The sequence below is a fragment of the Carcharodon carcharias genome, chromosome 12 (genome assembly GCF_017639515.1).
Source record: "Carcharodon carcharias isolate sCarCar2 chromosome 12, sCarCar2.pri, whole genome shotgun sequence".
In the NCBI taxonomy this organism is placed as follows: Eukaryota; Metazoa; Chordata; class Chondrichthyes; order Lamniformes; family Lamnidae; genus Carcharodon; species Carcharodon carcharias.
In genome coordinates this window covers 114,832,200-114,858,820 of record NC_054478.1, presented here as the reverse complement: position 1 = coordinate 114,858,820, position 26,621 = coordinate 114,832,200, and the positions used below count along the sequence as shown (strand labels likewise).

General features: G+C 43.1%; 1 protein-coding gene across 1 annotated transcript in view; it reads right to left on the bottom strand.

The window, feature by feature from the left end:
* Positions 1–26,621, bottom strand: part of LOC121284720 (protein unc-80 homolog) — a 542,332-nt gene that overhangs the window by 128,976 nt on the left and 386,735 nt on the right. The window contains exons 44-46 of the mRNA XM_041200272.1: positions 21,881–22,061; positions 18,004–18,006; positions 15,889–16,154 (exon numbers count right to left, since the gene is read on the bottom strand). Coding sequence (XP_041056206.1) covers positions 15,889–16,154; positions 18,004–18,006; positions 21,881–22,061 — 450 coding nt within the window. The remainder of the gene's footprint in view (positions 1–15,888; positions 16,155–18,003; positions 18,007–21,880; positions 22,062–26,621) is intronic.

Sequence of the window (26,621 nt, the reverse complement as noted above, 5' to 3'; positions counted from 1 at the left end):
CTCTAATGTAATAATCCGAAGTGATTTGAATGCCCAGTGTCATTTTAAATTGAAACAAAAACTTTTGGCAGCTTTTACTTAGAGAAAAAAAACAGCCATCTCCTCCTGGACTGCTATGATTGATTGAACATCTGGTGTAGCTTAGGAAAGAAAGGCAGCCTGGTATTTCAGTTTCAATAGACTCCATTGGTTAGAATTCCCATGTTTGTTATTTCAGCTGAGCCTATTATGAATGCTTGGCTGAGTTTCAGAAGCCATAGAACCATTTTCCTCAGCAGAGGGCTGTGTTCACAACTTGATTGACAGTTGTAAAAGATTATTAAAGGAATATCTGTCTTTGATGTGGTAAGTTAATAAGTATTTGTTTTTACAACAGATTGACCACCTTGACAGGTTTCAATTTTTTGAATGGTATGTATGGATGACAGCTTTTTATCATTATAATGCGTGTTTAAATGACAGCTCTATTAGATGATTAATAGTTTTTTTAAAAGTTTACTTCAAGGACATCCTGAGGTCTGCCCATAACGGATACCGGGAAAGTGGCTATGGAAGATACAGGGGACTATTTGGGTGGGGGGTGGGGGGGGGGGGGGCGGTATGAGGTAGCATAGAGATCATGTAAGATGAGTGGGCCTTTCATTCATCATTACAATCGGGCTGACATCCCAGTAATTAGAGGCATATATTCTAGACTACTGGCTTCCATCTGCCTTCATCCATTGAAGCTCAGATCTGCATCTGGAGGTTGTAGGCCTGACTCCATCCCATTCCCAGCTCCACAGAACAAAAATATGGCAGGCAGGAGCCTTTTTAAAGGAGACAGGACTGCTGGGTCGGGAAGCTTCCCAACTAGACTTTCCTGCCACTTCCACAAAAATCTGGCCTATAACTTCAGAAGATGTGATGACTGCAGACGAGAGAAGTGTGGACAGAAGTAATTAAGTACTGTTAGGAAAACACAAAATCCTAATAAACTGTCAAGCTTTCCATGGTATCTAGTAAAAATGGGTGATACAACAATACAGCCTTTTTTATTTGAAAAAAAAATCACAAAATAATTTGGAATAAAAACAAAAACTGTATAAAACTTTGGAGATATCAGGTTTGGATATGTGGATATTTTCAATTTTAATAAAAACTGTCAACAATTCTATGCTCTTACAAAGGATATTGTATAGCAGCGTGGTCACTGCCAGGATGCCAGTGAAATAATCATGGCACACTGAGTCATTAAAAGAGAGAATGGCTCTGATTATTACTGGAACACAGAGGGGAGAATGTGCTGAAAGATCAGAGACAGGAAAACTCATTATAGAAAGGACAATTTCTATTAAACTTGTGTGCCTTGCTTTGTGAAACATTTTGATGAGGTTCTTGACCCTGTAAAGTTGGCATCCATGATCTGACAGCTAATTTGATATTGTAATATTTATTATATCATTAAAGTACTTAGTGTAACAATGTTTGATCTATCTGGTGAAAGGCACCTTGAATAAGGAGAAGGCGCTCATCTCTTCTAATCTCTACCATAGCTATATAACCTAGCCCCTGTTTGCATTCAGATGTATGCTTTGGCAATCACCCTAGTTCAAGCCCAATCTCCCTTTTGCTTTCTCCTTGGGCCATTTCTGGCATTTCTCGTCTGTCACCTTCCCTCCTGGCAAAGCTGTCATGCCACCTTTCATTTCTCCCATCTTAAGTATTTTGTTGCATTCAATCCCTATGCCAACTAATCATATTCCTTTGCCTTTCCCCCACCACCATCCCAGAAATAAAGCCCCTTAAATAATCCCATAGCTTCCCTCCATGTTTCTCTAAACATGTTCTGAGAGGTCCAATGAGGCACCTGTCACTGCCTCTTTAAGCACCAACCCTAGCTGCCCCATCCTCTTCTTTCCCCAATCTTTTTGCTTAGCTTTCCCACTGGGATCTAAACATCCCAAGCCTATTCTTGTCCCAGCTCTCCATCCTCACCACCACCTTGAACTATACCAGTGGATCAACAATACCTTGGTTTTTCTCTTTTTCTCCACTTCTCTGATATGTTCCACTGCTTCGAGGGCCTCAAACCTTCTGGCTTCTCTGTTTCTAATTCCTTGTTGCTTGCCATTTCTCCAAACCCCAATGTGTCTTAACCAAAGTAACTTTCTACCCTTTCATAGAATTGTAGGGCACAAGCCTGACCCAATCGGGTGTAAAATTATGCGAGAAAACGTCAGGCGAGCAGCCCAACATCATCGCGCACTCATGTGATATTTCGCTCAGCGTGCAAAAGTCGGAAGCGTGCCTGTTGACAATTAAGAGGGCAATTAAGTCCATTAACTGTGCAATTGACTCCGATTTTTCATTGTCCATCCAATCTTACAGTTGGCGGACGGGCGAATCGGCCAGACAACCTTTGCATTTTTCATCAAACCTCATCCAAGGGTGGGATGAAACTTCTGTGATGAAATAAAATAAAAATAAGTTTCTGTGGACAGCATTTTTATCAGCTATGTTTTCAGGCGATTGATTATAATGCATGGGCACCCTTTTCACCTTTTAAAACCTTTATTTCAGCTTTTTCAGGTCTGCAGTTCTCTGAGGCAGCTGTCTGCCTTCGGGGAGATTTCTCGCAGTGCTCACCCGCGCCCACGGAAATGCCCTCTTCCTGCCCCGCCCCGGCAGTGCTGATCATTTCAGCTAATCGGCCAGTCAGTGTGAAATCGCAGTCGGGCGCGGCGCCAAGGGTAAAATTCAGGCCACAATATGTTTACAGCCCAGAAGGAGGCCATTTGGCCTGTTGAGTCTGTGCAGCCTCTCTGCAAAACAATTCAGCTAGTCTTACTCAGCTATCCTTTCACCATAACACTTTTTAAAAATTTTCAGGTGCTTATCCAACTCCCTTTTGAAAACCACAACTTAATCTGCCTCCACCTCACTCTCAGGCAATGCATTCCAAATCCAAACTACCTGCTACATAAAAAAAAATGTTTTCTCATGTTGGCTTTGTTTCTTTTGCCAATCATCTTAAACCTGCGTCTACTGGTTCTTGACCCTTCTGCCAATGGGAACAGCTGTTCTCTACCTACACTGTCAAAATCTTTTGATTTTGAATACCTGTCAAATTTCCTCTTCTCTTCTCTATGAACAACACCAGCTTCTCCAATCTAACCTTGTAACTGAATTTCCTCACCACGGAACTATTTTTGTAAATTTTTTCTGCACCAACTCTAAAATCTTCATATCCTATCTAAACTATCATGCCCAGAAATGGATGCAATACTCCAGTTGAGGCCAAACCAGCATTTTGTAAACATTCATCACAACTTCCTTGCTTTTGTATGCTATGTCTCAGTTTATAATGTCCAGCATCCCAAGTGCCTTTTTAACTAGTTTCTCAACGTGCCCTGCCACCTTCAATGATTTATGCACATTTGCTCCCAGGTCTCTCTGTTCCTGCATGCCCTTTGAAATTGCATCTTTTATTTTATCTCTCCTTGTTCTTCCAACCAAAATGTGTCACTCCACATTGCTCTGTCATATGTCTGCTCATTCCACCAGCCCATGTCCTCTTGAAGTCTATTGCTAGCCTCCACACAGTTCACAAATACTTCCAGGTTTAGTGACATCCGCAAATTTTGAAATTGTGCCTTGTACACCAAAGTCTAAGTAATTAATATATCAAGAAAAATGGTGGTGCTGGAGAATGCCATTGTATATCTTCCTCCAGTCTGAAAAGCAAAAAAAAACCTCTCTATTTCCAGGCACTCAGCCAACTTCTTATCCATGTAGCCACTGTCCTTTTTATTCTGTGGGTCTCAATTTCGCTGGCAAGCCTATTATGTGGCATTTTATCCAATATTATTTGGATTTCCACATCAACCACATTACCCTCATCACCCATCTCTGGCCAAACTTCCTTTAATGCTTCCCACTGCCCTAACCCTGAAACTTGCATCTTTCTCTGGTTTCTTTCTTATCTCCCCTTATGCCCTCTCTGAGCTGAGGCCCATCTCCTGTTCCATTAATCCTACTCCCACTAAAATGCTGACTTTCATACAGTGCATAGGTACAAAAGGTCTAATGGAATGTTGGCCGTAATCTCAAAGTGTTATATTAAGGGTTGTGGAAGTTAGGTTTCAGGGCATGCAGAGGAGAGTGTAAGAGGAGGAACTTGGGACAGGCAGTCAGCAGCTCATAGAGGAGTGTGTGAGAGGAGGACCCTTGGACAGGCAGTCAGCAGCACCTGGAGGACAGCAGAGGAGCTATAAAAACAGCGCAAGAAGTGACGTGAGTTCGAGAGCAGAGGTGACTGAGGGAGTTCAGTGAGAAGGGAGGAGGTGCTCCTTTCCTTTACTACCTTTCCTTAGAAAGAAGAGCGGCGACCTTGGTAAATAGGACTTGATGAGTAAATTAGAAAAACGTAATATTTTTAAACAGGGGTTAAACATACTTGGATTTAACTGAGAAGCCCAAAGAATAAGGAAAAATTTAGGACCAATATAATAAAGGAATATAAATAATCCAAACTAGAATAAAGTTAACGTAAGGGAAGTAGAGTTAAGACATGGCAGGTCAGCTCAGTTGAGTGAAATGCATATCCTGTAATGTGTGCAAAGTCATGGATGCTGCTGGTGTCCTAGACGACCACATGTGCAGGAAGTGCTGCCAGCTGCAGAAACTTGAGCTCTAGGTTTCAGAGCTTGAGCGGTGGCTGGAGTCACTGTGGTGTATCCACAAGGCTGAGCGCTACATGGATAGTATGTTCAGAGAGGTGGTCACACCGCAGTTTAAGGGCCTGGAGACAGAGAGGGAATAGATGACCACCAGGCAGTCTAAGAGAAGTAGGCAGGTAGTTCAGGAGTCCCCTGTGGTCCCGCTCACAAATCAGTTTTCCATTTTGGAAGTTGGTGAGGGCGCTGGTTTCTCAGGGGAGTGCAGTCAGAGCCCAGTTTGTGGCATTCTGAGTGGCTTGGCTATACAGGTGGAGTGGAAGAAAGAAAGAAAGAGATATAGTAATAGGTGATTCATTAGTTGGGGAACAGACAGGTGTTCCTGTAGGCATAGACATGACTTCAGGATGGTGTGTTTCCTCCCTGGTGCCAGTGTCAAGCGGCTGCAGGACATTCTTCTGTGGGAGGGTGAACAGCCAGTGGTTGTGGTCCACAGTGGTAACAATAACTTAGGTAGGAAGGGAGATGTGGTCTTGCAATCAGAAATTAGGAAGCTAGGTAGAAAATTAGCAAGCAGGACGTCTAATGCAGTAATCTCTGAGTTACTCCTAGGAGTGCCAGTGAGTACAGAAATAGGAGGATAAGACAGATAAATGTGTGGCTAGAAAGATGGCGCAGGAGGAAGGGCTTTAGATTCCTGGGACACCGAGACTGGCTCTGGGGGAGATGGCACCTTTACAAGCTGGACATGTTGCACTGAGCAAAGCTGGGACTGAGTTCCTTGCAGGGTGTTTTGTTAGTGCTGTTGGGAGAGCTGTAAATTAACTTGGCAGAGGTGCGGGAACCAAGAAAAATATTACAGAGGAATATCTGGGTGCACAAAATACTGGGACAGACAGATAGCACTAGTATAGAGAATAGTAAGTTAATAGGTGAAGTTGGGGTGAGGGAGAAAGTAACAAAGTCAGGGTTACTATGCATGCATATGAATGCATGGTGTATAGTAAATAAGATCGGGGAGTTACAGGTGCAGATTGCCATGTGGAAATATGATATTGTGGCAATAACAGAGACCTGGCTCAAGGAAGGGCAGAACTGGGTGTTAAATATTCCTGGGTACAATGTGTTCAGAAGAGATAGGAAAAGAAGGAAAGAAGGAGGGGTGGTGGTATTAGGTAAGGAGAACATTGCAGTGCTGGAGAAAGAGAATATACCAGAGGGTTCAAGAACAGAATCAATTTGGCTAGAGCTAAGGAACAAAAAGGGTGCAATTACATTGCTCTTTGTAGTCTATAGACTGCCAACTAGTGAGAAGGACGTAGAAGAACAAATCTGCAGGGAAATTAGAGAGAGATACAAACGTTATAGAGTAGATATAATGGGGGACTTTAATTACCCAAACGCAGACTGGGACAGTGTTGCTGTAAAGGGCGGAGAGGGGCAAAAGTTACTAGATTGTGTTCAGGAGAATTTTCCGCAGCAGTATGTGTCCAATCCAACAAGAAAAGATGCACTGTTGGACCTGGTTCTTGGAAATGAGGTGGGCCAAGTAGATCAAGTGTCATTGGAGGAACATTTATGACACAGTGATCATTATATTGTATGTTTTAGGATGATGATAGAAAAGGACGACAGACAATCCAGAGTAAAAATAACTAACTGGACGAGAGCCGACTACGATGGGACAAGAACAGAGCTGGGCCAAGTAGACTAGAACGAAAGATTGGAGGGAAAAACTGTAGCTGTACAAAGGGCTACCTTCAAAAAAGAACTGGTTTGGGCACAGTCAAAGTATATTCCATCGAAAGGGAAAAGTAGGGAAAACAAATCTAGAGCCCCCGGATGAAAAAGGAGATAGAAATTAAGGTAAAGAAGAAAAAGTGCACTTATGACAGGTGTCAGGTAGAAAATACAATTGAGAAACAAGAGGAATATAGAAGGTTCAGAGGGGAAAGAAAAAAGCATATTAGAGAAACAAAGAGGGATTATGAGAAAAGATTGGCAGCCAACATAAAGAGGAATCCCAAAGTCTTCAACAGACATAAAAATAGTAAAAGGGTGGTAAAAGGAGGAGTAGGGCTGATTAGGGATCTAAAAGGGAATTTACACCTAGACGAAGGGGCCATGGCCATGGGAGGTATTAAATTAATACTTTGCATCCATCTTTACGAAGGAGGTAGATGCTACCCAGGCCATGGTTACAGATGAGGAAACTCTCACTAGAGGGGTTCAAAATTGATAAGGAAGTGTTCTATAGACTGTTGGCACTTAGTTGGCAAGGCGCCAGAACCAAATGAGACACATGTAAGGATACTGAAGGAAATGAAAGTAGAAATTGCAGGGGCACTGGCCATAATTTTTCAGTCTTCCCTAGATTCAGAGGAGGTGCCAGAGGATTGGAGAATTGCATACATTAAGTCCTTGTTCAAAAAAGGTTGTAAGGATAAGCCCAGCATATACAGACCAGCCAGTTTAACTCAGTGGTGGGCACGATTCTAGAAACAATTATTTGGGGTAGAATTAATAGTCACATGGAAAAACATGGGTTGATACAGAACAGCCAGCATGGATTTCTAAAGGGGAAATCGTGTTTAACTAACTTGCTGGAGTTTTTTTGAAGAGGTAACAGAAAAGGTCGATGAGGGTAATGCTGTTGATGTTGTGTACATGGACTTTGAAAAAGCATTTGACACAGTCCCACACAACAGACTTGTGAGAAAAGTTATTGCTCATGGAATAAAAAGGACAGTAGCAGCACGGATACAAAATAGGCTAAAAAATAGGAAGCAGAGAGAAATGGTCAATGGATATTTTTTGGGCTGGAAGAAGCTTTGTGGTGGACTTCCCCAGGGGTCGGTATTGGGACCCTTGCTTTTCTTTATATATATTAATGATCAAGATCTGGGTGTGCAGGGGACAATCTCGAAGTCTGCAGATGATATGAAGCTTGGGAGCATTGTAAACCGTGAGGAGGACAGTGTAGGACCTCAAAAGGACAAAGACAAGTTGGTGGAGTGGGCAGATAGATGGCAGATGAAGTTCAACATGGAGAAGTGTGAGGTGATGCATTTTGGTAGGAACAACATGGACAGACAATATAAAATAAGGGGTGAAATTTTGAAGGGGATGCAGGAGCAGAAAGACCTGGGCGTATATGTGCATAGATCATTGAAGGTGGCAGGGTAGGTGGAGAGAGCAGTTAATAAAGCATATAGTATCCTGGGCTTTATTAATAGGTGCATAGAGTACTAGAGCAAGGAGGTTATGCTGAATTTATATAAGACACTTGTTAGGCCTCAACTGAAGTATTGTGTACAGTTCTGGGCACCACATTATAGGAAGGATGTGAACACATTGGAGAGTGTGCAGACGAGGTTTACAAGAATGGTTCTAGGGGTGAGAAACTTCAGCTATGAGGATAGATTGGAGAGGTTGGGACTGTTCTCCTTGGAGAGAAGGTGGCTAAGAGGAGATTTGATAGAGATGTTCAAAAGCATGAGGGGGCTGGACAGAGTAGATAGGGAGAAGCTGTTCCCGCTCATAAAAGCATCAAGAATGAGAGGGCACAGATTTAAAATGATTTGCAAAACAAGCAAATGTGACGTGAGAAAAAGAATTTTCAAACAAGTGGTTCGGTTCTGGAATTCATGGCCTGGAAGTGTGGTGGAGGCAGGTTCAATCGAGGCATTCAAGAGGGCATTGGATGATTATTTGAATAGAAGCAATGTGCAGGGATACAGGGAAAAGGCAGGGGAATGACACTAGGTTATAATGCCCATTTGGAGAGCCGGTGGAGGCACAATGGGCCAAATGGCCTCCTTCTGTGCCACTAACATTCTGTGATTTGTGAATGCTGCAGATCGTTGGTGAGACCACATCAGAAGTGCATCAGGCAAACAGACTGCAGCTGATAAACTAAGTGAAGACTTGGAGTTTAGTGAGAGGGTGAGCTTTAAGTATTAATTTTGTTCTTAAATTTTGCTCTTAATATGTAATGTAGTCTGTAATTAACAGTAACTGGAAAGTACCGTACAAGCAGGCTGAGTTCCTTCTTTCTCACAGTTTAGACAGGGTAGACTCATTCTCAGCTGTAGGAGCTGAGTAGTTAATTAGTTGGTTGAATCTGGTTACTGTAGCCCCAGTTCAGTTTACTATAAATTCAGGGTTCTTTAGTGCACCCTTGACTAATTGAGTGAAGACTTGGAGTTTGGTGAAAGGGGAATTGGTAGAAGGAACTGTTTGTTGCCTCGTCCTTGTCCTTGTCCTCGTTTCCTCGCCTCCTCATCCTCACCCCATAGAAATTGGTTCTTGCTTTACTACAGGGAATGGAGCTATCTGTGTGGTGAGTATCTGGTAAGTGGGTAAGTTCTATTCTATCCATAAAGTTTAAAATAGTACACAATCTGGTGCTAAATTTAATCAAATATATAAGAAAGCAACATTAAATAAGTGATTAATATAAATAAGTAATTATTTAAAACAAATTAACGATGGCAGGACAGGTGATGTGTCAAGGCTGCAGCATGTGGGAGCTCCTGGAAACATTGTAATCCAAGGCAGACACACCTGCAGTAAGTGTTTGTGGCTTGAGGAACCTTGCCTCAGAGTCATTGAGCTGGAGGCTGAGCTGCAGATTCTGTGACACATCAGGGAGGGGGAAAGTTACCTGAATGCTTTAAACCAGAAGGTAGTCACCCCTTAGGATAGGGTCTTCTGATTTGGTCAGTGGCCAGGGACAGGAGGGTATGACTGCGAGTGAGGCAGGTATGGGGACCCAGAGCGTAGGAATGTGAGCCTCTGCAATTGTCCAACAGGTTTGAGGTTCTCTCAGTTGTTTGGAAGAGAGTGGGGGCTGCAGGGTGGATGAGCAAACTAACCTTGGCACCATGGTACAGGGAGCCATCCAAGTTGAGGGGGGGGGATGCAAAAAGGAATGTAGTGTTAGTAGGGGGACAGTGTAGTAAGGGGGGTTGACACTGTTCTCAGTAGCTAAGAGTGAGAGTCCAGATGGCTTTGTTGCCTGCTCAGTGCCAGGGTTCGGAACATCTGCCCAGGGCTGGAGAGGAACTTGCAGTGGGAGGGGAAGGTTCCAATGGTCATGGTCCATGTAGGTACCAATGATATAGGCAGGATGAGGAAGGGGGCTCTGTATAGACAGGATGATGAGCTAGGCACCAAATTAAGAAGCTGAACCTCAAAGATAATTTCTGGATTATCACTAGAGTCATGTGCAAATTAGAATAGGACAAATAAGATTAGAGAAATGAATGTGTGGCTCAAAGACTGGCGTGGGAGAAGTGTGTTCCAGTTTGAGGGGCACTGGCACCAGTATAGGGGAAAGTGGGATCTGTACCATTGGGATGGTCCACACCTGAACTGTGTTGGGGCTGGTGTCCTCAGGATCCTCCTAACTAGGGAAGTAAAGAGGGTTTTAATCTGAATAGTGGGGGCAAGGGATCAAATTTAGGGAGATGTGGTAAATCAAAGAGAAGAGACAAGGCAAGAGAGACGGGTATTAATATGGGAAAAGATAAACAGGCTGTGACAGGAGGGGGCGGAGAGAATAGTCCTAGGAGTAAATCAGCAGATAAGGCTAGACGCTACAAAAATAATAAAAGGACAAAACTAAAGGCGTATCTAAATGCACTTGGCATTCGAAACAAAACAAATTAACTGATAGTGCAAATAAAAATAAATAACTATGATCTGAAAGCCATTACAGAGATATGGCTACAGAATGACATAGATAGGGACCTGAATATTGAAGGGTATGTGACATTTAGGAAGGTCAGGAAGATAAAAAAAAGATGGAGGGGTGGCTCTGTTAATTAATGATGGTATTAGCACATTACAGAGGGATGACCTAAGTTCCAGAAACCTGGATGTATAAGTGGTTTGGGTTGAAATGAGGAATGATAAAGGTAAGAAGTTACTTGTGGGAGTGGTATACAGGCTCCCTAATGGTAACCACATAGTAGGACAGAGTATAAAAGAAGAGATATTGGGAGCTTGCCAGAAAGGTATAGCAGTAATCATAGGGAATTTAAATCTACATATAGACTGGTAAAAACCAGATGGGCAAAGATGAGGAGTTCATAGAATGTTTTCGGGATAGTTTCTTAGAACAGCATGTTCTGGAGACAACCAGAGAGCAGGCTATACTAGACCTGGTATTGAGCAACGAGATAGGATTAATTGATAACCTCATAGTGAAGGCACCCCAAGGTTGCAGTGATCATAATATGATTGAATTTTACATTCATTTTGAGGGAGAAACAAGTGCATCCAAGAATAGTACATTAAACTTAAATAAGGGCAATTATGAGGGCATGAAAGTGGAGCTAGCTAAAGTAAACTTGCAAATGAGGTTAAGGGATACATTCAGTGGCAGACATTTAAAGGGATATTTCGGAATACACAGAATATATACATTTCAATGAGAAAGGAAAAATTCCAAGCGGAGGGCCCACCATCCGTGGTTAACTAAAAAAGTTGAAGACAGTATCAAACTTAAAGAAAACGCATATAATTACGCAAAGACGGGTGGCAGGTCAGAAGATTGGAAAGAATATAAAGAACAGCAAAGGATGACAAAAAGATTAATGAGGAAAAAATTAGCGTATGAGAGAAAGCTAGCTAGTAGTATAAAGATGGATAGTAAGAGTTTCTACAGATATTTAAATAAAGAGTTAACAAAGTGAGCGTTGGTCATATAAAGTGCATGTCTGGGGAATTGATAATGGAAAGTAGGGAGGTGACGGATGAATTAAACAGGTATTTTGCTTCGGTCTTCACTATAGAGAACAAAAGTAATGTCCTAGAATTAGCTGTAAATCAGGAAATGCGGGGGAGGAACTCAGGAAAATTACAATCACCAGGGAAATGGTATTGTGCAAATCATTAGGTCTGCGGGCTGACAAATCCCCAGGTCTGGATGGACTTCACCCTAAATTCTTGAAAGAAGTGGCTAGTGAGATAGTGATGCACTGGTTTTAATTTTCCAAAATTCCCTAGATTTGGGGAAGGTTCCATTAGATTGGAAAATAGCAAATATAACTCCTTTATTCAAAAAGAGAGGGAGACAGAAAGCAGGAAATACAGGCCAGTTAGCCTAAGATCTGTCATAGGGAAAATGTTAGAAGCTTTTATTAAAGATGTAATAGCAGGGCATAGAAAAATTCAAGGCAATCAGGCAGAGTCAACATGGCTTTGTAAAAAGGAAATCATGTTTAACCAATTTATTGGAGTTCTTGAAGGAATCACATGAGGCAGTATTCAGCGTGCGGGTGTGCGCCAAACACGCCTGAATATAAAATGGCGCACGATGACGTTGGGTGTGCGTCCAGACATGATCGCTAACTCGCACCTGCCAATATTGAAAGGCCCATTAAGGCCATTAGCAAGGTAATTAAGTTGAATTTTATGCTGCCCATCCAACCTTATGGTTGGTGGGCAGATGAAAAGACCAAGCGGCCTTGATATTTTTTAGGAAACCTCATCCATGTGCAGGATGGGTTTTCTAAAAGCTAATACTAATGAAATAAAACCTTTATTTTAAAATATAAACATGTCCCATCTCATGTGATACAGTCACATGAGGTGGGACATGTTCCATTAAATTTTTGATGTATTTATTAATTTTTTAAAAAAGCGCTTCAATCTCCCTGAGGCAGCTCCATGCCTCAGAGACTGAAGCACTCTTTCGCACGCATGCGCGAACTGTGCGTGAGGCCCAGCTCTCCCTCCCCCCCAAGCCCGCGCAGGTAGCACGCGTTACCACTCGTGACCCACGCAGGGCAGACCTTAATTGGCCTGCCCGCCTGAAATCATGATGCAAAGCCGATCGCTCCCGCTGAGTCCGCCTGACAAATGTAAAATTCTAGCCATGTGCTGTGGATAAAGGGGAACCGGTGGATGTACTGAGCTTAGATTTCCAGAAGGCATTTGATAAAGTGCCACATCAAAGGTTATTGCAGAAAATAAAAGCTCATGATGTAGGAGGTAACACATTGGCATGGATAGAAGATTGGTTAACTAACAGGAAGCAGAGATTTGGCATAAATGGGTCTTTTTCTGGTTGGCAGGATGTGACAAGTGGTGAGCCACAGGGATCAGTGCTGGGGCCTCAGCTTTTTACAATTTATGTAAATGACTTAGATGAAAGGACCGAAGGAATGGTGGCTACATTTGCTTATGACACAAAGATAGGTAGGAAAGTAAATTGTGAAAAGAACATAAGGAGGCCACAAAGTGACACAGATAGGTTAAGTGAGTGGGCAAAGATCTGGCAAATGGAGTATAATGTAGGCAAATATGGAATGGTTCATTTTGGCAGGAAGAATAAAAAAGCTTATTACCTAAATGACGAGAGATTGCAGAGCTCTGAGATTCAGAGGGATCTGGGTATCCAAGTGCATGAATCACAAAGGGTTAGTATGCAGATACAGCAAGTAATTTGGAAAGCTAATAGAATGTTGTCATTTATTATGAGGGGAATTTTTTACAAAAGTAGGGAGGTTTTGCTTCAGTTGTACAGGGCATTGGTGAGACCACATCTGGATTATTGTGTACAGTACTGGTCTCCTTATTTAAAGAAAGATGTAAATGCATTAGAAGCAGTTCAGAGAAGGTTTACCAGACTAATACCAGGAATGGGTGGGTTGTCCTGTAAAGAAAGGCTGGGCATGTTAGGCTTGTGTCCACTGGAATTTAGAAGAGTAAGAGGCAACTTAATTGAAACCTTTAAGATCCTTCTTGTGGGAGAATTTAGAACTAGGGGCCACTGTTTAAAAATAAGGGGTCGCTCATTTAAGACAGATGAAGAGAATTTTATTCTCTCAGAGTCTTGAGAGTCTTTGGAACTCTCTTCCTCAAAGGGCGGTGGAAGCAGAATCTTTGAATATTTTTAAGGCAGGAATGTGGGGTTAAGGTCACATTCAGTTCAGTCATGATCTTATTGAATGGCAGAGCAGGCTCAAGGGGCCAAGCGGCCTATTCCTGCTCCTAATTCGTATGTTTGTATGTATGTAGGGAGTGCTGGTTTCTGTTTTGGGTTCCACACCTCAGGAAAACTATATTAGTCTTGGACAGGGTATTTCTATTAGTGCTAATCCTCATATTTACTGATGTTAAAAATACACCTGTCATTTGCCTGTCTATTTCATCATCTTATCAATATCTAGCAGGGCCTTGCATCCCTCCATAAACTCTGTCACCTTGACATCATTTCTATCAGTGAGAGGTGGTGGCATAGTGGCATTAAGGCAATGTCACTCCACTCGTAATCCAGAGAACCAGGCTAATACTCCAGGGACACAGATTCAAATCTCACCACGGCAGCTGGGGAATTTAAACTCAACTGATTAAAAGCTAGTCTCAATAATGGGCCCATCGTTCACTGTTGTAATAACCCATCTGTTTCATTAATGCCCTTTAGAGATGGAAACCTCCTGTCCTAACCATGTGACTCTAGACCCACAGCAATGATTCTTCAATTCCCTCTGAAATGGTCTAGCAAGCCACTCAGTTGTATCAAACCACTACAAAGTCAAAAAGGAATGATATAGGGATAGATCACCGAGCACTGACATGCAGAAATGACAATGGCACATAGCCAGCCCTGTTGCCACTGTAAAGTCCTTCTAACATCTGGGGGCTTATGCCAAAATTGGGAGAGCTATCCCACAAACTAGACAAGCAACAGCTTGACATAGTCATGTTCACTGAATCATACCTTGCAGAGAATGCTGCAGATACCACCATCCAGTTCCCCTCCAAGCCACATTTTTTCCTGACTTGGAACTATATCGGTGTTCCTAAACTGTCACTGGGCCAAAATCTTCAAAATCCTCCCCCCTCAACGGCACTGTGGTTGTGTACCTACACCACATGGTCTGCAGTGGCTCAAGAAGGCAGCTCACCACCTTCTCAAGTGCATTTAAAGATGGGCAACAAATGGGCTAGCCAGCTCCCACATCTTGTGAAAGAATCAAAAAATATCTCTGTCAACTTTCTCTGGTTGAATCTGGCATCCTGGTTGAACCTAAGTTGTACTTCAGACCAATATCCATTCTGTGACAAAACAGCACTTTTCTTTCACATCCAGAGCTGCATTCGCTCCCTACCTGACTCCATCTGTTGCTGCAATACACATTCATGGTTTTAATCATATCAAGTGATTAAAATTCAAAATCCTTACCTTTGTGTCTAAATATTTTCATGGCCTTGACACTGTCCAAATCTGTAACTTGCTTTAGTCCTGTAAATTCCTCCCCAAACTCTGCATTCCTCTGACCCCAGCTTCTGAAGCAAAACCTTCTCCCTCCCATTGGCTGCCATGCTTTTTGTCATTTAGGCCCCCATGCTCTGGAACTCACTCCCTAATTCCGCTGTTTCTTAATCTCCAACTCCTCCTTAAACCTCACTTATTTGACAAAGCTTTTGGCAACCCCATCCGCCCCACCCCCTCAACCCTAATGTCTCCTTCTTTGACTTGACATCGGTTTTTTTTATTGTACTTAGAGATCTTTTTCTATGTTAAATACACTAAAGCAAGTACTTATAATTTTCTCCATCCTCCAGCTAAATCCAAATTCAGGAGCAGTACACTGGTGTAATGAAAATTACACAAGATAACTTATTTGTTTGAGGGCAAAATAAGTTTGGGGTAAACATTCAATTTGCTCCCTGAGTATAAAACTAGCATTATGGATCCACTCCTGTTATAGAAAAAAATCCATAATTTTCAATGGAAATGAAAATCAGGCAGCTTCCATGTCAGGAAGGTGATCCGCAACACAGATTTTAAACCCTGGCGGCAACTTGACAAAATACTCCCTTGTGTCAATAAATATGATTCAAAATTCTATGCTGAAGCAACAAATTTTAAGCATAAAGGGGATCAAGTCCATGGATGATTTACTGTTATTCAACGCTATTCAAACTATTGGCAGTCCACAGAAAAAGTACTGGTGATCTGAACCTACACCAAGCCATTTGTACAATCTAGGCTCAGATCTGTTAAAACTCATCTGGTTAGACTGGATTTCCAAATGAAATCTGGGTCTCAAAACCACTGTTGAATGATTGCAAGCATCTTAAGAACAAAACTCAACACATCTATAATGTTGCTTCACTTTGATGGCCTATTTTTAATCAAGGAAAATTTAACTGTAAACAATTAGTTATTCTGGCTAACCTGAACATATAATATTTGTTGAAATAAACTTACTTGAAGCATGGAAGGAAGTATCCACTGATATCCACTCAGTGAAAAGAGATGGTTGAAGTGCACTGCAGTATTGATAACTGTAGCAGCATATTGTCGAAGCAATGCACTGTCCTCTGGATGAAGAATTAAAGCCCCATTAAATACATTGAGGAACAGCATAATCTCATCACCCCAGGGAAATTCACTGGGCATGCCCAAAAACATCTCCTCCAATAGCTTGATCCACATACTCTTGTGAAGCGTATCAAGTCCAAACAGTTCTTTACCTGAAAAAACAGTGAAAGATTTCACCCTGATGTCCAGCAGCTCATCATCAAGACTATTTTATTTCAAACTTCTGATTAATTTCTACTTAAAAAGTGTGAAGAATTTAATCTATCCAGATGTACATGAAATGTAACTGCAAACTACTCCATCCATTTAATTAGAAGAATAAATTCCCAAACTATTGGTGTTTAAAGACTATAGGTATTTAAATGCATATTATTTTGATTTACAGAAAATCAAACTGTGGTCCACAAGCATGTTGGATAATGCAAATAGGTAGTTAATATATCATCACCATTCAAACACATTTCACTTTTAGTAACTTAAGTGAACTTGAATATGTATAAACATATAGTGGATTATATCCATTATCAATGAAATAAGAGTGCACAAAGGGCAAATGTACAACTAGTTGTGCAAGGCTTGCTACCGGTTAGAAAAAGTTATTGAATCTGCTATTCTCCAATGACCCTATATAAAGTTGCAGACAGTGGATTAGAAAGCATCAAACCTTATGGTGAGATACAATGAAAATTAAACTTATCAATTAAAATAATGTTGAGACCACCCACACACCTGCTGTGAACTCCCGTGTCAAGAGTTCTGTTCCACAGTGATTTAGGCGAAGGATTGTTGTTTTGTGGCTGTGAAGTTTTAGGTCCCGAACCCATATCACAATGACATCAGATGCCTGACACCATTTCTGTAGAGATGGCCATTTAACGTCAAATGAGTGCACTCATTATACAGTTGGGTGGTGGCCAGGCTCACAGCCGAGGTGGATGCTGCCGAGGTATGAAAGGGCAAGAGAGGGCACTTCTATATGGGGCGCCCTTTGAAAGCAAGGTAAAATATTTTAAATTTAAAAAGGCCACAGTTGGCAGGCCATCATTGTGGATTGGCAATCGCTCCACTGATGACCAGCAGCCACAGCTGTGGTCCAACAGTCTTGCCATTTACAGGATAGAGTCCTTAGCAGGGATGGAGCACTGGTCCTCCCATCCTCTGGTCCGACACCAGGAGGCTGCCTCCATCACCTGGATGTTTTTCACCCACAATGGGGGATCTGCAAACTGACTAGAAAATTCTGAATGGCCTTTATAGGGTATTTAACTGGCCTAATAGGTTACCCTCTGCTTGTCCCACCTCCCACCCTGCCCTCAACAAAAATGGGTCAGAGGCAGGGATATGTCAGCAACAGAGTATGCTGCTCTCCCACACCAATTTCTAGGCTTTCTCTCCTCTGGACCCTGTACAATGGGAATCCAAAATTTTGTCCCAGGTGTTCAAAGGACAATATTTTTTTATTCACATTCTTTTTGAGTGTTGCTATTATAAAACATTTAACTTTTCCCTTGTGCCTCTTGTTTGTATAAGTCAAAACTATGAGCAGGATGCCATTTCTTAAAAATGTATTCATTCATGGAATGTGGGCATTGCTGGCTGGGCCAGTATTTATTGCCCATTCCTGATTTCTCTTGGAGGTGGTGGTGAGTTGAACTTCCAGGTGGTGGTGTTAACATGCATCTGCTGGCCTTGTTTTTCCAGGTGGTAGAGTTTGCAGGTCTGGAAGGTGCTGTTGAAGGAGCCTTGGTGAGTTGCTGTATACTGCTGCCACTGTACATCAGTGGTGGGGAGATTTAATGTTTAATGTGGTGGATGCAGTGCCAATCAAGCGGGCTGCTTTGTCCTGGATGGTGTCGACCTTCATGTGTATTGTTGGAGCTGCACTCATCCAGGCAAGTGGAGAATATTCCATCATACTCCTGACTTGTGCCTTTTAGATGGTGAACAGGCTTTGGGGAGTCAGGAGGTGAGTTAGTCTCCGCAGAATTCCCAACCTTCGACCTGCTTGTGTAGCCACAGTATTAATAAGGCTGGTCCAGTTCAGTTTCTGGTCAATGGCAACCTCCATGATATTGATAGAGGGGGATTCAGCGATGGTAATGCCATTGAGTGTCAAGGGAAGATGGCTAGATTCTCTCTTGTTGGAGATGGATATTGCCTGCCAATTGTGTGGTACGAATGTTACATGCCACATACCAGCCAAAGCCTGAATATTGTCCAGGTCTTTCTGCATATGGATACAGACTGCTTCAGTATCTGAGGAATGGTGCTGAACATTGTGCAATCATCAGCCAACATTCCCACTTCTGACCTTATGGTGAAGGGAAGGTCATTGATGAAGCAACTGATGATGGGTGGGACTACGTCACTACCCTGAGGAACTCCTGTCGTGATGTCCCAGATGAGATGAGTGACCTCCAACAACCACAACCATCTTCCTTTGTGCTAAGTATGACTTCAACCAGTGGAGAGTTTTTCCGTCTGATTCCCATTGACGACAGTTTTGGTAGGGTTCCTTGATGCTGCACTCAGTCAAGTGCTGGCTTGATGTCAAGGGCAGTCACTCTCACCTCACCTCAAGTTCAACTCTTTTGTCCATGTCTGGACCATGACTGTAATGAGGTCAGGAGCTGAGTGGCCCTGATGGAACCCAAACTGAGCATCAGTGGGCAGATTATTGCTGAGTAAGTGCCACTTGATAACACTGTTGACACCCCCTTCCATCACTTTACTGATGATCAAGTGTAATTGTTGGATTTTTCCTGCTTTTTGTGTATAGGACATAACCTGGGCAATTTTCCACATTGCTGGGTAGATGCCAGTGTTGTAGCTGTACTGGAACAGCTTGGCTAGGGGCATAGCTAGTTCTGGAGCAGAAGTCTTCAGTGCTATTGCCAGAAAGTTGTCAGGGCCCATGGCCTTCGCAGTGCCTTCAACCACTTCTTGACATCATGTGGAGTTGATTGAATTGGTTGAAAACTGGCATCTGTGATGCTGTGGACCTCAGGAGGGTGAGACGGATCATTCACTTGACACTTCTGGCTGAAGAAGGCTGGAAATGCTTCAGCCTTGTCTTTTGCACTGATGTGCTTGGCTCCCCCATCATTGAGGATGGGGAACCTGTGGAACCTCCTCCTTCAATTAGTTGGTTAATTGTCCACTGCAATTCCTGACTGGATGTGGCTGGACTGTAGAGCTTTGATCTAATTTGTTGGCTATAGAATTGCTTAGTTCTATCTATTGAATGCTACTTCCACTGTTTGGCATGCATGTAGCCCTTTGATGTAGCTTCACTAGGTTGACACCTCATTTTTAGGTATGCATGGTGCTGCTCCTGGCATGACCTCCTGCACTCTTCATTGCACAAGGATTAATCCCCTGGCTTGATGGTAACGGTAGACGGGGGAATATGCCAGATCATGAGGTCATAGATTGTGATTGAGTACAATTCTGCTGCTGATGTTCCACAATGTTCTATGGATGCCCAGTTTTGAGTTGCTAGATCTGTTTGAATTCTATCCCATTTAGCACGGTGGTAGTTCTACACAACACAGTGGACTTGTCTCCACAAGGACTGCTCAGTGGTCACTCCTACCAGTATTGTCACGGACAGATACATCTGCGACAGGCAGATTGGTGAGGATGAAATCAAGTAGCTGTTTCCCTCTTGTTGGTTCCACCACTTGCCACAGACCCCTTGACATTTACCCCTTGGCATTCAATGGCATTACCATCACTGAATCCCTCACTATCAATATCCTGTGGATTACCATTGACCAGAAACTGAACTGGACTAGCCATATAATTACTGTGGCTACAAGAGCAGGTTGGAGGCTAGGAATCCTGCGGTGAGTGACTCACCTCCTGTCTTGTACACCATCTACAAAGCAAAGTCAGAAGTGTGATGGAATACTCCCCATTTGCCTGGATGAGGAGCGCAACTCCAATAACAGTCAAAAAACTCGACACCATCCAGGACAAAGCAGCCCACTTGATTGGCACCCACTCCACAAACATTCACTCCCTCCACCACTGGTGCACAATGGCAGTGGCAACAGTATGCACCATCTACAAGATTCACTGCAGGAACTCACGAGGCATAGATGACAAAAGTAGGGAGATCATGTTGGAGTTGTATAGAATTCTGTAATTCTGTGAAAGCCTCCTTAGTCAGCACCTTTTAAACCCACGACCATTAACATCTAGAAGGACAAGGGCAGCAGATACATGGGAAGACCACCATGTAGAAGTTCCCCTCCAAGCTACTTACCATCCTGACTTGGAAATATATCACCATTCCTTCACTGTCACTGAGTCAAAATCCTGCATCTCCATCCATAACAGCACTGTGGGTGTACCTACACTGCAGGGACTGCAATGATTCAAGAAGGCAGCTCACCACCACCTTCTCAAGGGAAATTAAGGATGGGTAATAAATGCTAGGCTAGCCAGTGATGCCCACATCCCATGAATGAATAAAGAACAAGGCCCAGTCTAACAGCTATGTCCTTTAGGACTCGGACATCTCGATCAGTGGTGGTGCCACCGAGCCACTCTTGGTGATAGATATTGAAATCCCCGCACCACAGTACATTTTGTGCCCTTGTCACCCTCAGTACTTCTTCCAGCTGGTATTCAACATGGAAGAGTAATGATTCATCAGTTAAGGGTGGCAGGGTGGTGGGGTGGTGGTTGTGGGGTGGTAGGTGGTAGTCAGCAGGAAGTTTCCTTGCCCATGTTTGACCTGATGCCATGAAACTTCATTGGGTCCAGAGTCAATATTTAGTATTTCTAGGGCAATTTGCCATGACTGTATACCAGCATGACACCACCTGTGGCAGATATACCAGGGATGGTGATGATGGTGTCATAAGGTATGATTCGGTGAGGATGTCGATGTCAGGCTGCTGCTTGACTAGTCTGTGGAACAGCTCTCCCAATTTTGGCACAAGTCCCCGGGTGCTAGTTATGTTTTACTCTCAGTGTCACCTGATAAACAAAATCTACCCATGTAACAGTAAATTATTACCACCGATAAATACATCCAGTACTGTCCAGGAACAAAGAAACATTGAAAAATTAAAATATACTCCACATAACTGCAACATAAGCCATGTGGTACCAGTGTATTTTAGAGTATGCGGCATTATTGTGGGAATCTTACTGCTACTGACTTGCATCTCCTTTGAGCACAATTGAGTAGATTTTCATTTCTATCACCAGCGGTAACAGGGCAATAATCAACTCAAAATGGAGGCTTCCAGCTTTCTTAACACCAACTAAGAGGTCAGTAATATTTTGAAAGAGGCTTGGTGCCTGAAGGGGTTGCTTACTTCAGGCAGTCGGCTTCTTCTAATATACAAATTCGGTCCCAGGGCTCTGATTGCCATTTTAGGTCAGAAATAGTTGGAGTGTACTCCCTGTAGTATGTTCTTACAAAAATTACCTGGGCAGTTGGCATCTTGGGACTGCCATGTATTGTGATTGTGACCCTTACTCTGCAATTACTTTGCTAGAGGCTGCTGAAGCCCAATATTGGGCAACCTCATGCTGGCTGCACACTGGTTTGATGAGCCTGGTGGCTCAAAATCACAGCCACTGCTTCACTGCAGGTATGAGTGTTTGGCCAGTGTACTCCTGATCAACCCCATTAAGTTTGAAATTTTATAAATTGATTATTCTAATAAGAGCACAGGCTTGTTAATTGTTAGGTTATTCCCTCTGGATTAAATTGATTAAGATTTGTGTGTTTTGGTAAAGTAGTAATTTTCTTCGGCAAGTTCTGCTTTGTTACAATCCTACGATCGTTGGACATATTAGATGGTTGCATGAAACATTTAGTTTGAATGATTTGATGTCTGCTGAAGAGTCATTTTACCTTGATGATCAGCAAACAGCGAAAATTCTGCATCAACTGCATTTCGAGGAAATGATGGAAGTCTGAGAAGATCCTCTTGCAACAAGGATACATGTGATTGTTTGTGTACAGAAGGCATGTGTTGAGTAAGGGACATCAGAAACATCACCCGACCAAGTTCCTCCAGTTTCCGAGTAAAGACCTATTCAAAAATATGTTCATTATCTAGTGAGAAGGAACTGTACTTTTAAAATCCACAGTTTAAATAGAATTACATTGATGTTAAGTGATATTCTTCGAACATGGTACGAATAATTTAATCATTGATTCCCTTTTTGCTGGTGTTTCTATGTGCCAGTGCTGGCTCCATATTCCCTCTTAACTTACACTGATTTGGATACAGAAGCCATCTGTGTAAGACACGCTATGTTCTAATCTATCACAAGAGCCAGCATCTTGAAAGGCCATACATCCAGAAAAAAGTCTTTGCTTAGGAGAAGCTTATGATTGTTGGGATGATGTTGGTTACAGAACGTGTCTGTCAAAGAAGTCTTCGTAGTCTTCTGTATGTTAACAGCAAGTCTTTATTAACTACTTATAACTGTATACATATATACGGTGGCAAAGAGCTATCTCCATGTCTAGGTCTTAACATGTCTCTGCTCAACACAACACTAACCCTAGGTCTGGGTCATGTGCCTTCTTACATCATTGTGTGGGCGGTACTGTACTCAATCCCATATTAACCGTCTTTGTGCCGGATCCTTATACAACACCCAATACTTCCCCCAAGTCTTTACCCCATGGATATGGAGCTACACTAGTTTACTTCATGCCTTACATTCTTATTAGTCTTAAGCATTTATATGCTACTGTCTTAATGTTATTCCAACATAATTGTTATTACTGTATTTGAATTATTACAACATTCTCACTACCCTATCTTTTCCCTTCGAGTCCTTGAAGTTAGAGGCTCAGGTGTTCTGCAGGCCGTATAATCCTTCCATATCTCGTTTGCCGTTCTGTTGGAGGTTCTGGTTCTCACTGTTGGCTTGGAGGTTGGACTGGCATTTTTTTTTGTTTACTCATGGGATGCAGGCTTCGCTGGCTGGGCCAACATTTAATGCCCATCCCTAGTTGCCCTTGAGAAGTTGGTGGTGAGCTGCCTTCTTGAACTGCTGCAGTCCATGTGGTGTAGATACACCCACAGTGCTGTTAGGAAGGGAGTTCCAGAATATTGACCCAGTGACAGTGAAGTGGTATATTTCCAAGTCAGGATGCTGACTGACTTGGAGGGGAACTTCGAGGTGGTGGTGTTCTCAACTATCTGCTGCCCTTCTCCTTCCAAGTGGTAGTGGTCGTGGATTTAGAAGGTGCTGTCCAAGGAGCCTTGGTGAATTCCTGCAGTGCATTTTGTAGATGATACACACTGCTGCTACTGTGCGTCAGTGATGGAGGGAGTGATTGTTTGTGGATGTGGTGTTTTCCCCCTGATTCCCATTGACTACAGTTTTGCTAGGGCTCCTTGATGCCACATTCGGTCAAATGCTGCCTTGATGTCAAGTACAGTCACTCTCACCTCACCTCGGGAGTTCAGCTCTTTTGTCCATGATAAACCAAGGCTGTAATAAGGTCAGGAGCTGAGTGGCTCTGGTGGAACCCCAATTGGGCATCAGTGAGCAGGTTATTGCTAAGCAAGTGCCGCTTGATAACACTGTTGATGACCCTTTCCACTACTTTACTGATGATGGAGAGTAGACTGATGGGGCGGTAATTGGCCGGGTTGGACTTGTCCTGCTTTTCGTGTACAGGACTTATCTGGGCAGTTTTCCACATAGCCGGGTAGATGCCAGTGTTGTAGCTGTCCTGTAACAGCTTGGCTAGGGGTGCAGCAAGTTCTGGAGCACAAGTCTTCAGAGCTATTGCCGGAATGTTGTCAAGGCCCATAGCCTTTGCAGTATCTAGTGCCTTCAACCGTTTATTGATATTGCATAGAGTGAATTGAATTGGCTGAAGACTGGCATCTGTGATGCTGGGGGCTTCCGGAGGAGGCCGAGATGGATCATCCACTTGGCACTTCTAGCTGAAGATTGTTGCAAATGCTTCAGCCTTATCTTTTGCACTGCTGTGCTGGGCTCCTCCATCATTGAGGATGGGGATATTTGTGGAGCCAACTCCTCCAGTGAGTTGATTAATTGTCCACCACCATTCACGACTGGATGTGGCAGGACTGCAGAATTAGATCTGATCCGTTGGTTGTGGGATCACTTAGCTCTGTCTATCCTTTGCTGCTTATGCTGTTTGGCACACAAGTAGTCCTGTTTTATAGTTTCACCAAGTTGACACCTCATTTTTAGGTATGCCTGTTGCTGCTCCTGGCATGCCCTCCTGCACTCTTCATTGAACCAGGGTTGATCCCCTGGCTTGATGGCAATGGTAGAGTGGGGAATATGCCGGGCCATGAGGTTACAGAATGTGTTTGAGTACAATTCTGCTGCTGCTGATAGCCCACAGCGCCTTATGGATGCCCAGTCTTGAGTTGCTAGATCTGTTCGAAATCTATCCCATTTATCACGGTGGTAGTGCCACACAACATGATGGAGGGTTTCCTCAATGTGAAGGCAGGACTTAGTCTCCACAATGATTGTGCAGTGGTCAGTCCTACGTATACTGTCATGGACAGATGAGACAGGGTTGCGATTGCCATTGGTATGCTTTCATTCTTTTCTTCCATTGCTTTATGTTGAACCACTCCTGGTCAGTTCAGCTGTTGTGTTGATCCATGGTTGCTGTTACTCTTGATAATTTTTTGGACGAATATGGTGTTGGTCTCTCTGGCATTGCTTTTTCTTCTTCCTTCTCCACATGGACCATTTCAAACCCCCTGAGGCTGAGGAATGGCATTCCTGTGGTGAGAAGAAGTGGTACACTCACCTTTGCTTTTTCTTGTCGACGGTGAGAGATTGCTACCAGGCTGCAGCATTTCTTGTAGTTGTGATGCGCTGGCTGGAAGTTGCAGTGTGTGCACAGTGGATGCCATGTCAACTAGCTGTACCATTGTCATAGTTAGAGGTAGAGGCTTCTGAGAGTGCTGATCATTCTCTGGTATTGCTTTCACTGCAAGCGTCATGGTAGTCTCCTGGGTGGTAGGTTGGTCTGACGACTGGGGATGTTCCGAGACCTGGAGTGATAATGGACAAACCTGCTTCGCAATGAGAGATAGAAGGTGAAATTTGGGTTTGAATACTCTTTAGTATTTCAGTACTCAGGACTGTGCTGTTCTGGTTGGCTAATGGCAGTGGTAGTCTTGACATCCTCCTCTGTCTGGAGGAGATCGAAGGCTGCGCAGAAATCCCTGCTCAAGAGAGAGAAAGGCTGCTCATGGATGACGTACTTCAGCTCAAAGATCTGTTTGCTGCCATGCCTCAGTGGTTCCAGGATCATGCTGATGATTAGGAGTCCGACTCCCCCTGCTCCATAAAGTGTTCTGTTGTTCGAAGCTAGAGGTCTTTGAGCCATGGTTCCTTGTCTGACTGGACTGTCACGCTGGCATCTGAATCTAATTTAAAATTTGATAGATGACCTTTTACCAAGACGTCAGCATTCCAAAGTGAAGAACCATAAACTTTGACTTCAGCCAAAAAGCATGGCTGTGTCTCTTCACCTCGACCTTGTGGATGACCTTTGAGTTATCTGTGTGGTGCTGGGGTCTAGACTTGCACAGTTTACCAAAGTGACCGTGCCTGCTGCAGTGGAAGCATCAGCTGTATTCACAGGACACTGATCTCTCCTGCGAGGGCACCTTGCACCACAGCGCTGGTAAGGTCACTCCGCTGGGTGGTTTAGGTATTGTTTTCCCTGACTTGGATTGTCCCTGCATTTTTGTGATCTGATAAGCTGGACTGAGGGTTGGCTTTTACCCCATGTTGTATTCTCTCCCCTTGCGATTTTCCTGTGTTGCTTGCCTGGCTCAGAAAGTTGAACTACCTGGATTGCCTTGACTAGAGTTAGATCATCTTTTGCTTGTAGGAAGTCAGAGAGTAAATCATTTGCAAAATCCACCACTATTCTGTCTCTGTTGAGTTCAGACTTTAAATCTCCATATTGACACCTCTCTGCCATCCTGTAGAGATCATTTATGAAGTAATCAACAGGTTCCACAGGCAGTTGGACTCTCTTACTGAATTTAACCCTCTCCAATATTTTGTTGGATCACAGGTTGAAATAAATTTCAAAAATTTATAAAATCTCATCAAATTTGATGGACAACTCAGTAATATCATGTTGTGCAATGGTGCCATCTGTAATGGGTCTTATTGAGTAAAGAAGTATGGTTATTTGCTCTTCTGACTTTTATTTAAACCAGAATCGATGCTATATCTTAAAAATATTTTCCTTCAGAGACCTAAACTTTGCAACTGGTCTGGGCCTTGGGGGAGTCCAAATGGAGTTGAAAGTGTGAAATGGTGATCCATGTTAAAGATGTTTCAAGTGTGGGTGCAGCTTTTAAAGTTTACAGGCCTTCAAGATGGTGTCGCTGTTCACTGCAGTACAAAGGATTTCCCATGCTTGCTAGTTTTGGCAGGCTTCACAAAATGGTGGCAGTGTGCTTCTTGAAGAAAAATCTTTAACAATGGCTGCATGGGTCGGCTACCTGCCGATTTATTTCATTCAGTGATTCACTGTTATGAGCAGCGAGGCATTTAAATCCAATACAGGCTTGCTGTTTTACAAATCGGACGGTCGCAATGTTCCTGAGGGG